Here is a 12,261-nt window from a genome sequence, read left to right as displayed (position 1 = left end):
GAGACAATTACAAACTATGAATTTTGACGTTTAATTTGGAGGACTTGTTGGCACAGTCGAATGCAACTTGTTCTAGCTTAACTGAGCTGATGAAGTGCTTTGGTGAGTCACACAGTGCATACAATTCTGCACTGTCTCTTGTGTTGAGGACCAAATACTGTGTTAGATCGGTGACTGGAGGTTGAGGGAACTCATATAAAGGGCCTAAAAATGAGGGGGCCTGACATCACCAGATCCGAAAGGTTACTGGCCAACGCTCGGCGCTCCTGCTCAAGAAAAACACTATTGATATTCCGTGGGTTCAGCCAAGGACAATGGCAGGGCCTGTCCCTCCCTCTCCCCCTCATGGCCTGGCATGGCAGAGATGTCACAGAGAGCACCAAACAAATGGATGGAAGGATAGAAAGGGATGGAGGAAAAGGGAGGAGTAGGAGGTGGAGGAGAACAAACACATTGTTCTCAGGGTGGAGAAAGCGGTATTGTGAACAAGACAGATAGCTTATGTGGGAGAAAGGGGTGGGGGAAGAGAGAGGGACACAAAAGGACAGCAAAAGGTGAAACCTGACATTTTTTATAAATGCCCCCCCTTATTTTCCTGCAGTTGGAGGTAATCCATAATGCTGCTGCTTTGGGGGGCACTTCCTAAACCTTTAGAGAGGAGCACAGCAGGGACAGTTTCACCATCTTCAGCTCACATTTTATCTGTCACAGCACCAGAAGATCAGTTCTGGTGCATGTTTTTTTTAAATCCTGCTCCACACCCAAAGCCCCCGGACACTCCTTAAAGCAGGTACTGTAGGTTTACAGATGCAGCTTTTCCCTGCAGCACCTGGTCTGAACAGGTGAGTCAGTGGGAATTAAGAGCACAGCTATTTGAACATGGGATACGACCTCAGTGGAAAACACTGCGCTCCACAGGCTTGTGATGTATGCCAACTGCCCCCCGGTACACAGCAGTGACACACGGTACAATACATACACTACACACGCACGCCAAACAAGCAGTTAGCCAGGTGCATGCATCTTCACACAGATGATACCAACAACCCCATTCACACGTGCACAAAATACAGAGCGTGTCTCAGTGTGCAGGGACTTCACACTTCCTCTCCACTCACACAACTGCACTGTTACAAATTAAGCAGATTCGACACTTGCCACAGTTGAGCTTCAGAGTACTTCACAACACAAGCCTGGGTCAAACAGCACCACACACAATATAAAACTTAATTCATTACATATTTGCATTTTCAAAATTTCATGCTCTGTTGTCGTTTTGATTTTAATTAGGGTCTTTTCCATCTCTCACACTTGAGGAGTTTTTCCATTATAGGACCGTACCATGTCACAGCGAGTAATGCTTGTCATGGGTTCTGCGTTGTTTCCATTATGGTGCGCCCGCTTTGGAGGTGTGTTGTGAGAACTAAATTTCAACTCTGCTCAGGAGGTAGTACTAAAATCAAGTACCAGGACTGCGTGGAGGGAGTGGTGCATGCATTCAGATCAGTTGCCAGTGATTGGTTAAATGTCCACGTCTTCACACCTCAAGCATAAGCATTGCAAGCACTGTGTGTAAACACACAGCTGACTGCATGTGTGAGAGAGGAGCAGCCCCTCCCTCCTCTAAACAGACTGACAGAGAGAAAATACAGTGGAAAAACAAAGCAGGACAGTCTGCGTTGACCCCAGAGGCTATGCTTGGTGATGGTTAAGGGAAGTACGGGATGTACCGCCCGTTAGGTTCCGACAATGGAAACACAGCTTTGGTGTTTCATGCAAACTTCTAAGGCAACAGTACAGCAGACAACAGCTATCTGAAATTCAAATTAACACCAGCAAGCCCCTCATTTCTGTTCAAAATGCAGAGGAGATATGATATTTGAAAAGTGTGTCAGGTGTACAGTAGTGTGCAAGAGCCCACAGAAAAAAGTCCTTAAATTTTCACAAGGGGAAAGAAGTGAATACAAGATGGAGCATGGTACAGACAAACAACAGAGGCAGACAAAAAGGGCAGGCCAATCTGGATCCAGACTTTCCACAATTATTCTACCACAATGGTGTCCTTCTCAAACTCCCCTTCAACACACACAGCCCACACACACAAATATCAGGCAAACCACCAGGCGAGCAGTATGCATACTTGCATATAGTGATAGCATAACAAATAGTCATCTCACAAGCTGTCGAGTATAGGAAAAATAAACCATCTCCGCATGTGAAAACAGTAACGATAGTATGCAACACACACAGTGAGTCAGAGATTTGGCAAAATCTCACATATAAATATCCTGCAGACAAGTCGGGACTGTACGTTTGCAGACTCGAAGCATATGCTTCCTTGCAGCTGCAGGGATGTCAGCTTCCCTACCACTGCATGCAATTTATTTCCTGCATCTTAACTGTGCTCAGTACAACCTCCTGTTGCTGACTGGAACAATGCATTACTGATCATCTGATACACATCCCCACAGAATAGAGATCACCACCATGTTAGTAGCTGTGAGGCTGCACACAGCAGTGCTTCCAGATAAATGCTAACATCAGCATGCTAAACTGCTGATGTTTAGCGGGCTAGCATAGTAATGTGCTAATTACCTTTGCTCAAAACTCAATGTACTGTACAACTGATGGGATTTCATAGCCAGGTATTTGATCAGTCTGTATTAAAAATAAAAACTGATGATGATAGAGGAAAGTCAGATTAGCAAATGATAAGAGCTCTGAGGGGGAAACACTGAAAATGAGTGAAATAAAAGACACTGTGTCCACACCAGCATATAAAGGTGGTGAGATTCTTCTGGTGGATTAAAACTACCTTTCTTCCCTAATCTCAACAGTGATTCTGCAAATGCATTAAAGAAAGAGGTTGACTGCTTTTTATCCGTCTCTTGAGCAAGAGTTGTATCCTTGAGTCTGAAATAAGATTTTTGACAAAAGATTCTCCTGTTGCATCAGTACTACATCTTCCCTAAGCTACAGGTTCTTAGTCCTATTGTAGCTTTCAATAATAGATCCTCTCTCAACACAGTACACTAAGACCCTCTTGTAGTACAGCTTGTACCGGTACCTGAAGAACATTAGTGACCTCTGATATAAACATTCAATTGGTTACATCACATCTTGTCACTATGAATGTGGTCTCATAATATTCAAGGTTCTGAGTTTTGGCCCTGACTTTTCTGACCTACATGGGCCATTTAGAACAATGCATCTTTTTGAACACACTCTGTTGTATAGATGATATCATGATGATCATTTTCTCCTGGATACTCTTTGAATTCCCTACTCTGGTTTCGAGGTAAGCTGAGGAACCATAGATCCACCGAGGGTTATTCACGTGTGCCACCTCTTCTTAGCAAAGACATTAAATTGCTGAAAAGCATTGGGATGTTCTGTCTGTGGAGATTCCTTTTCTCTCACTACAGAGCAGGGAATGAAAGCCCTTATCTTGTACGTGCAGACCGTTCTGGTCCCTCTGTTCCCACCCAGAGGAGTCTAGACAGAATGACCAGCTTTTTACCCTGTCACAGCTGCACGTAAATCATTCATACTAGTCACACTACAAGCAAAACCTACAGCATTAGGCAGTGTCTTAGCTTCACCCCCTGCTGGTGTGAGTTACCTTCTCTAATGGCCACGAGGGAGTCAGTACACTGGCAGCACAAGTTAGAAAGCACATCTTGGAACCACACACAGAAATGATTCGAAGTCATCTGTGGCATGGCCACTCAGCCGCAACACTGTTGTTGTGTGCCATACAACAAGGCACAAACTACTCCAATCAGTATGCTAATTGATCTTCTACATGAGAACACTGGATTCAGTCCTGAGCATGTTTCCTCTAACAGCTTACTGTTAGAGGAAACCTTTGTTCTGCCTTTGATCCTTTGGTTTCAGAGCATATCAAACTGGGAGTCACACTGTCAGTATAAATGTTCTGCTCTTCATGCAGGTTGTCTTCTTGCCTCTACTGTCCCGATTGTCTTTGATTACAGCCTGAAAGTCCATTTGTGTCTAGAAATACAGGGTTTGAGAGTTGTGCTGATGATGGTTCTCTGAATGAAAAATTTACTTGTTGCAGTTAAATGTACTCTTTTTGAAAACGTTTAATTGCAGTGATATGAGCAGTCTGCACTGCACTGTGTCATTAATGCTACACTCTTGGTCTTATCGATGTGTACCTGTATGCAATGCAAAACTTGTCTGCCGATGTCAACAAAATATTTCCTATGAATTCCTGCCCCCCAATACATCTCCGACAGTCTGATTGATTCAGGCTGGACAGTGAGCGGATTTCTATCATCTAATGCAAGCTGGGAGTGCTTCTCTTTTGCCCTGCTGTTTAAGCAACTGTCAGCTCCCACATCTTTTCCCTCTACTAATAACATTTCAGACAGCCGGCAATATCCTTGGCTTGTCCTCTTATTGCCACACACGCTGGATGCACTCTGCCGCCGCCTTTTGAGTGCTCCAGCAGAATGAGGTCAGTTGAGACTACTGGTACACTGCCCATACATATCGTGTTTTGCTGGGCAGTTTTGTGCATGGAATTCCTGAAAGGAATCTTATTGCCACAGCTGCATGTGCTGAGCTGATTTAGGTTTTTGGAATTTGTGCACACTGTGTCCAAAGAAATACCTACATAACTTTGGCTCTGTAGTGGGTAAAGCAGCAGCTTTGATGAAAAAACGCAAATGACAGGATGCTTAAAACTGGCTGAAAGCGCTTTTATTTTCCATTCAACATTACAAAAAGAAAAGCTATTTACAATTACATTGAAATGACCATCATTTTCATTCCCTGCTGAAGATTACAGATGATTAGTAGTAGTCCTCCAGGTCAGCTTTTTCTCCCTGATTCTGAATCTGCTGCTGCTTCTTGTACAAATCAGCAATCTGCAGAGAGCACACGAGATGGACAGATTGAGCAGAGGAGAGATAATGAGACAGAAAGATGGAGAGGAGAGGGTTCGCAGGAGGGGCGGAGGGAGAGGGGAGAAGATCATGAAGTCAGGTCAGTAAAATGAAGAAATGCTAAAAATAACCCTTTGATTATTCATAATCCTGGTCTTTGAAGATGGTGACTCCCAGCTGCTGACTGAGGTTGAGTTCACTGGAGCTCATCAGGGTGTGGGGGTGAGGAGGTGGGAGGCGGAACAATGAATAATGTGTGTACAGCAGTACCAGTGAGGAGGGGAACAATGAAACGTCACGTTATGTCTCCCACACTGAATCAAGGTAAAGCTTTGATTATGAGCCTCAAACTAACTGGTGCCAACATGTTCAGGCTCTGAATTCTCATTTCCCTCCGACTTCAACCAGGTCAGACTTCATCAGAATTGTTCTGCTAAAATCACACAATGTGAAACTGTGTTCTTCTAATGCGTGTGCATCTTCACATGACTGGCAGCAGTATCATTTAAATGCAGCGGATGTTTCATCTCGACTCCCGACTGTAACAAGTGCAAATCTAGACTCCACAGGCAACAGATGGCTGATAATTCAAGTCAGCGAGAACTGATGTTATATCCATCCATCCGGACATAATAATAATACTTCAGAAATGCCACACTGGTTTGAGCTCAGGTAAAATAAATAAATCCAGGCTTGAACTTGATAACTGGGCCTCACTAAAACAAAACCCCCCTGTGATAAAGTTCTGTGTGCTCTTACACAACAGTAAGTGATGCGTGTCTGATAACAGGCTTGGATTCAGTCTGTGTCCGTCAGCAACCTGATGCTGACAAGCATGTGTGAAGTTTTTATTAGAAAATAAAACTTGAAAAATTGTTGCCTGTTGTTTCACAACGTAGTTACAATGGTTACGAACCAGAGCTAAACACTGCCACTGTTCTGTGGAAGTAGTGGCTCACTCGTGCACAGACTGGTTCGCAAACAGGCACAGAAGTATCTGCAGATGTTTAGTCAGTCCACAGGACAGTAGCACAGAAAGCATGATGCAACACTTTTTTCCAATGTGGACCTGGATTTGGACTAACAACATGAACAGCATTTAGCATAAAGCACAAAACAAATGAGCCTCCACATTCACACTACATTTCTGGCATTTTGTGTGACCGAAATGATGGAATTATTCCTCAGAACTGATAATTACAAACACAGATCCAAACTCAAAGTTAGGTGATGTATTTATGTAATTTTCAAGCTAAAATATTCCCTCATTTTATGGGAATTGTGAGAATTTTCTGTTCACTTGTTGCATGTGGGGCTGAAACGGTTACTGGTTTGGTGGTTAACCACAGTAAACTTTGGTATTACAGTTTCAAATTTTAATGATCATTAAAAATGTAACTGATTACTGCTCTTTGAAAATCTAATATCCATTATCAGCCAACATTGTGGAAGGCAGTGACCGCGCTCCGGAGATTTGTCAGCCTTCTAAGAGGACTAGGTCGGAAGTGTGGCCATATTTTGGCTTGGAAAGAGCTGAAGGACTGTGGATTGAAGACGTGACCCTGTCTGCAGAACACACAGAGGGAAAATCGCTGCGAACAAGGACGGCACTTTATAGTGAAAGTTAACTTTTAGCTCAAGTTGTGGGGACTTGTGTCGTGGTTTATCTGCCTGACTTGCTAATAGCTTGTCATTAATGCAAACCCAAACTTTCAGTGTCACCTACTCTTGTAACGACACTGCGCTGTTCAGCTACTTTGAGACATGTCTGCAGGATCTATTTGCCCACTGCATAATAGCACGTTACACAGTTTAGTCACCCAAACTACATGCTGTGGTTATTTAAAGTCCGACAGTCATTGACTTGGCTATAAAACTGTTCCAACAGGAGAAACGCCGTACTCCTCTGTGTTTATGCCAATTGCTGGGCTCGTTGCAGTTATTATCAGTCTTCTTAAAACTCAGACTGAGTGTGTGTGTGTGTGTGTGTGTGTGTGTGTGTGTGTGTGTGTGTGTGTGAGAGCAAGAGAAGAATGATAATCACGCGGGGATAATAACACATTTGCTGTTCCCTTGTTTACAGAGTGGGCATGCAGCAGTCAAACCCAGCGAGGCTACTGGTCTTTTGTCCTTGTCTACAAAAAGTGCACAGCGCTGCCAGTTTTATTTGTGGTTTTCAATTTAATGCCACAAATTAATTATTTCAGTTTAGTGCAGTATTAGTACTTTCTGAACATTTTCAGCACATTTTAACAATACTGTGATAACTTTGGTCATAACATATAATCGTGATATTAAATGTTTATACCGTTTCTTCTCTAGTCACATGACTGAATACCTCTGGGTTTTAAGCCGATGGTCAGACAAAAGTGACGTGAAGATGTCACCTTGGACTCGGATATCGTGAAAAGCATTTTTAAAATCTTCTTGACACTATGTACTAAAAGATTCATTGATTGGTCAAGAATGTAACTGGCAGATTAATCGATTAGGAAAACAACTGTTTGGAGGAGCAGCAGCAGAAGCTTACAGCAGATCAGGGGAAGGCAAACATTTGGATGCTGTGCTGGCAACCTGTTTTCTAAAGCACAATACTATTTTTATTCTTTTTAGTCTTTCCTCACATCCTGTTCCTATAAATAAAGGGCCCAACCCACAGCATTAAGAGTGATATTCTGTAGTGAGCTGTGCTTATGACTTGGAGGCTTAGCAATAATAATAATGATTACTTTTATTTCTCAGCTTGTAAGCTGAATCTATCAAAGAATCACGAGAAATACCCATTACAACTTTCCATAATTGTTTGTCCAACGTCAACAGAGGAGATAAAATAATTCATTTCAGTTCAATTTACTTCATAAAACAAAATTGTTGAAAGTTTTAGAGCTGAAATTACCTGACTGCCAAAAAAAAAAAAAAACTAATCGGTAGCCATTTTTGGTAATTGATCATTTTACAAGAAAAAGGCCAAATAGCTTCTCCAGTAGCATGAATAGGCTTGTTTGACCTTGTGGGACTCCACACACACATCCTTAAGACTTGATCTGAAGTATAAAGTGTGTTTTAGATAATACTCTCCTTCAGTCTGGTGCTGATTCTACAACCCGGGGGAAAAAAAAAAAAAAAAAAAAAAGGGGCCTGTCGCTACAGGGGGTCTACCTGTGCTCCGGTCGTGGCATCCTCTGATTTTTTGTCATCTCTGATCCGAAGGAAGCGGGGGAACCTCAGAGAAATGCCTTTCTCTGGATCAACCTGAGGGCAGACAGAATCAAAAAACAGTACACATTATCCTGCCGTTGGTACATGTGAGCATTTGTCTTTTGTTACTTTGACTGAAAATGATTCCTCCAGACCAGGGATTTTCAACCAGCGGTCCGCAGTCCCCTGGTGGTCCACAAAGACATTGCAGGTGGTCCCTGACCATGCATTCAATACTTTAGTTTGACAGAAGTAATCTTTTTTTATATTTTAAACACATTCCCATACTAATTTATGCAAATATATAACATTTAGATAAGCAAAGGTGATTTTCAGGAATAAAAGAGTGCCCATCCGGTTTATCTACCACACAACAGTGGTCCCCAGGTTACTTCTTAGTCAGAATGGTGGTCCCTGTTCTAGACCTGTGCTCAATTAATCTTCTGATTGTCAGGATTTGAAAACTATTTTAAAAAATGCTTCAGTTCAAGGTTTAATTATAGTTGAAGGAAAAAACTAATTCAAAATTGTGCTTTTGCCCAACAAAATGCTTCTTCAAAATTGATGTCTTGCATGTTTTCTTTCTCAGAATGAGCAGGGCTTTTTTTAAATGAAGAAATATAGGTTGTGAATAACTTCAACAGTATTGATGGATCCAATTCATCGAGGATTGTCAATAAAGTGCATTTCATTAGAACTGTGAAGGTGCCAAATATGACCGGCCTATCTACAGCATCCCTCTCAGGGCCTTTTCACCTCTTCGAATAGAATTAAATGAAGGTTGCGTACTGTTTATGTTATGGAAAACACTTATGTGCACTGTGGGACTCTGTGGCCAACATGAAGCCAAACCGCAGCTAATAAATAACAAGACTGCCTCAAACCCAACCATGCTGCAAACATTTCAGATTTCACACAGTCAAGGATTCGCCGAGTGTGAATTATCTATAAAAATATCATAACCCACAAATAAGATAAGCAACCATTTATAATTTACAGTCTTCCTTGAAGGACAGAGTTACTGACACTGCACCTTGACCGACTGACAGATGTCACTGACAAACTGGGATTAACTGTGACTTTATTGCTAGTTATGGTGCCACCCTGAGAAAACAAAGGAGATGGTTGTCTTAAGAACAAGTTACCTGTCAAACCTAAGAGGGTGGCTCATTACATTTAAAAAGTAGATGCTGCTAATCCTCTTAGAAAAACTCATTTGTTGACAAAAACCCATCATACTGTCTTGAATTCAGCTCTTTAAAAATAAAATTTAAGGTGAAGTGACAATGAAATGAAACACTCAGCTAAAAAAAACAGCTCATTTTAACTCCTGTGTCCACACAGAGAATTCATCCCTCTCAGGGCCTTTTCACCTCTTCGAATAGAATTAAATGAAGGTTGCGTACTGTTTATGTTATGGAAAACACTTATGTGCACTGTGGGACTCTGTGGCCAACATGAAGCCAAACCGCAGCTAATAAATAACAAGAATCCACTGTTTTAATAACTCAGTTGGGAGGCGTTAGACGCAGCGGGCTGAACTGACCATTCCCATGGCAGCCTTGTAGACAGGTGACAGTGACAGGTCGGCGCACTTCACCTCCCAAACCTGCACGGCATCAAGCCACACATCAGGCTCTGCTGATTGGTCGACGCGGTAGTAGGCACGTGGCTTGGACAGAATGTGCTCCTGGAGGGAAAAAAATATATATATATGTATAAATTTGAACATTTTTATTTTCAATTATATGAATTGATTAGTGTGTAAAGTATACAAAAACTGTAAAATGGTCATTTAAAGCTGTCAGAGTCCATGGCGATGTCTAAAATAGATATGCAATTTACAAAGATGTGAAGAGGCAAAAAATCTTCTTACAGGGCGTACATGCATATACAGCAGATACATGCAGACATTCACAGTGTTAAATAGGTCAATGCACTCAGAGACCATGATAAAAGACAGTGACAGAGTGGGGCTTCGGTTGCCATGCTGGATTCTGCTGCTGCTTCACAATCGCTCCCCCAGAGACGCCAGAGTGTGAACATACTCAGATGGTACCAATCTGCCTGAGGGGCAATTTTCAGACTACATTTCCATACACCTACATTAAAGATTTCATTTAGGAACACCATGATATACAGTTACTTGATATTCATCAATTAAAATAAAAATAAAAAACCCTCAGAGCTGAGCTCAGACCTCTACCAAACTGTTCTGTAAGCAAACTGTCAACTGCTACAATATTTAATAGTGCTAAGTCTGACACCAGTAATCATTCTGTCAGCGTAGGTGTCACACTTGTACAAAACGATACCATTTTCTGTTTTGGCCTAAAACATCCATTTCAGCAAAAGTGCCTCTGAGACTGCAGCAGTGTCCGCAGAAGTGGGTCACAGTTAAGTAAAGCTGGGAAAAGGAGGCTCCAGCAGTAGAGGTGGTTTTCTCACACACATTATTTATACTGCAGGCATTCAAGTGACACTCGCATAGAGTGAATTACAATGAGAGAGCTGGTAGGCGAGAAGAGTCTTTTAAACGATTGCTGCTGAGAGACACGAGCTCCGTCAGGGCTCAAACTTGTAGTGTCTCAGTTAGTGATGCACTAACACGCCTATATACACGGTGAGACAGACCTGCTACCCATACTGTTCGCTTGTCTTTATGGTTAGAAAATGCAACAGAGACCAATTGAAACACCTTCTACATTTAAATGACACTTTACACAAGGCTAGAAGTTTGAAAAGCTGAACTGAATGAAATCGGTCAGCAGGCTACGCAACGATAACGACAAATGGAAATCTCAGTCATCACCTTTCCTTTTTCTAGAGGGTTTTACGTGAAGGAGCAAAGCTACATGCACCTAACAGGTGGGTGTAAACACTATTAGAAATCAGCACCCAAAAGATCAGAGGGACCAAAACACTGTCTACTTTAATAAAGTTATGGTTTAGTCAGTCTGGAGGTGTCGGTCCTTTCCTCTGGACTTTTAACGTGAAACATCAGAGAAGAAGGTTTGAATGTCACTGTGAGAAGGACAAACATGCAGCTTCCTTTATCGTTTTTAGTTAAGTGGGTTCATTCTTCTTTTTTGGCTGTAAACAGATACAACTATATTAAAATGCCAGGATTTGTAGTTAATTATTTACATTTTAGCAAGTCTGAGCAAGGGTGGACTCACTTTTTTAATCCTTGATTTATCAAGGCCACTATGTGACACTTCACAGCAGTTTTAGACATTGTTTCTATCAATGATACGTAATGTACTCACCCAGTGAAACTCCGACATATGGAAAACAGGGTTCAAACTAACCCTTAAACTTATTTGAAAAAGAAAAGGAAGGCAAACTGTAAAATTATGGCCCAAAACATTGGCTGGAAGTATCCATTTGACCTCAAAATAAACAGATTCTTGCTTGTGGTTCTGGCTCTGTGACTTTGTTATAGCAAACCTGCCACATTCCCAGCATTCTCTGCTGTTTACCTGTTGTGGACAATGTTAAACAAGAGAAACACTGGACAAAAACATGACCAAAGTTCTATTAGACTGGAATTTTACTTTAAGAATTTAGAGGGAGCGTCGGGCTGCAGTCAGCAATTTTTTTACTTTAAATTAATCTGCTGGCTGTTTTCACAATTAGCCGTTTGGTCTATAAAATGTCAGAAAAGGTGAAAAATATCTTCAAGTTGTCTAGTTAACTGAAAAAAAAAACTGGCAGACATTTTACAGCTGAGGTGTTGGTATCATTTTTTCAGCCAATAAATCAAAGATCAGATCAGGTGCAGATGAAAAAGCAGCACCGGTTTAAGATCTGCGCTCAGTTCAGGTTTCAGACTAAAAACCAGTGTGTTGCTTGTTACAGCACAGCACCTCACCACCCAGAGGAGCGCGAACAGAGCCAATCTGCCTGTTTGGAGTCCCAGCGGCCTGCAGCAACTAAAGCAACACAACTAGCCTTAATTCGCCATCCATCACTTTCAGATGGAAGGCTTCATTACAAAACTCTACAGTAGGCAGGCTGTATTGGTCTGGGGAGGGAAAAAATTACACTTCTCAATCACCGTTTCAATGTGACTCTGCACCGTGCAGCAGTTTGTTCCACTGAGTATAAGCCCTTAACCTTTAAAATATTACTTTAGGGTTAGTTTACT

At 41.8% G+C, this 12,261-nt stretch overlaps 1 protein-coding gene across 1 annotated transcript in view; it reads right to left on the bottom strand.

Annotated features, from left to right (window-relative positions):
- Positions 1-4,710: 4,710 nt before the first annotated feature.
- Positions 4,711-12,261, bottom strand: part of lig1 (ligase I, DNA, ATP-dependent) — a 48,608-nt gene continuing 41,057 nt past the window's right edge. Inside the window, exons 25-27 of the mRNA XM_020624707.1 lie at positions 9,658-9,801; positions 8,073-8,165; positions 4,711-4,895 (exon numbers count right to left, since the gene is read on the bottom strand). Of these exons, the coding sequence (XP_020480363.1) occupies positions 4,821-4,895; positions 8,073-8,165; positions 9,658-9,801 (312 nt within the window). The 3' untranslated portion in view covers positions 4,711-4,820. The remainder of the gene's footprint in view (positions 4,896-8,072; positions 8,166-9,657; positions 9,802-12,261) is intronic.

Source organism: Monopterus albus, unplaced genomic scaffold, assembly GCF_001952655.1.
Source record: "Monopterus albus unplaced genomic scaffold, M_albus_1.0 scaffold335.1, whole genome shotgun sequence".
In the NCBI taxonomy this organism is placed as follows: domain Eukaryota; kingdom Metazoa; phylum Chordata; class Actinopteri; order Synbranchiformes; family Synbranchidae; genus Monopterus; species Monopterus albus.
Note: the sequence above shows the minus strand (reverse complement) of the source record. Positions and strands in the feature narration are given on the sequence as shown.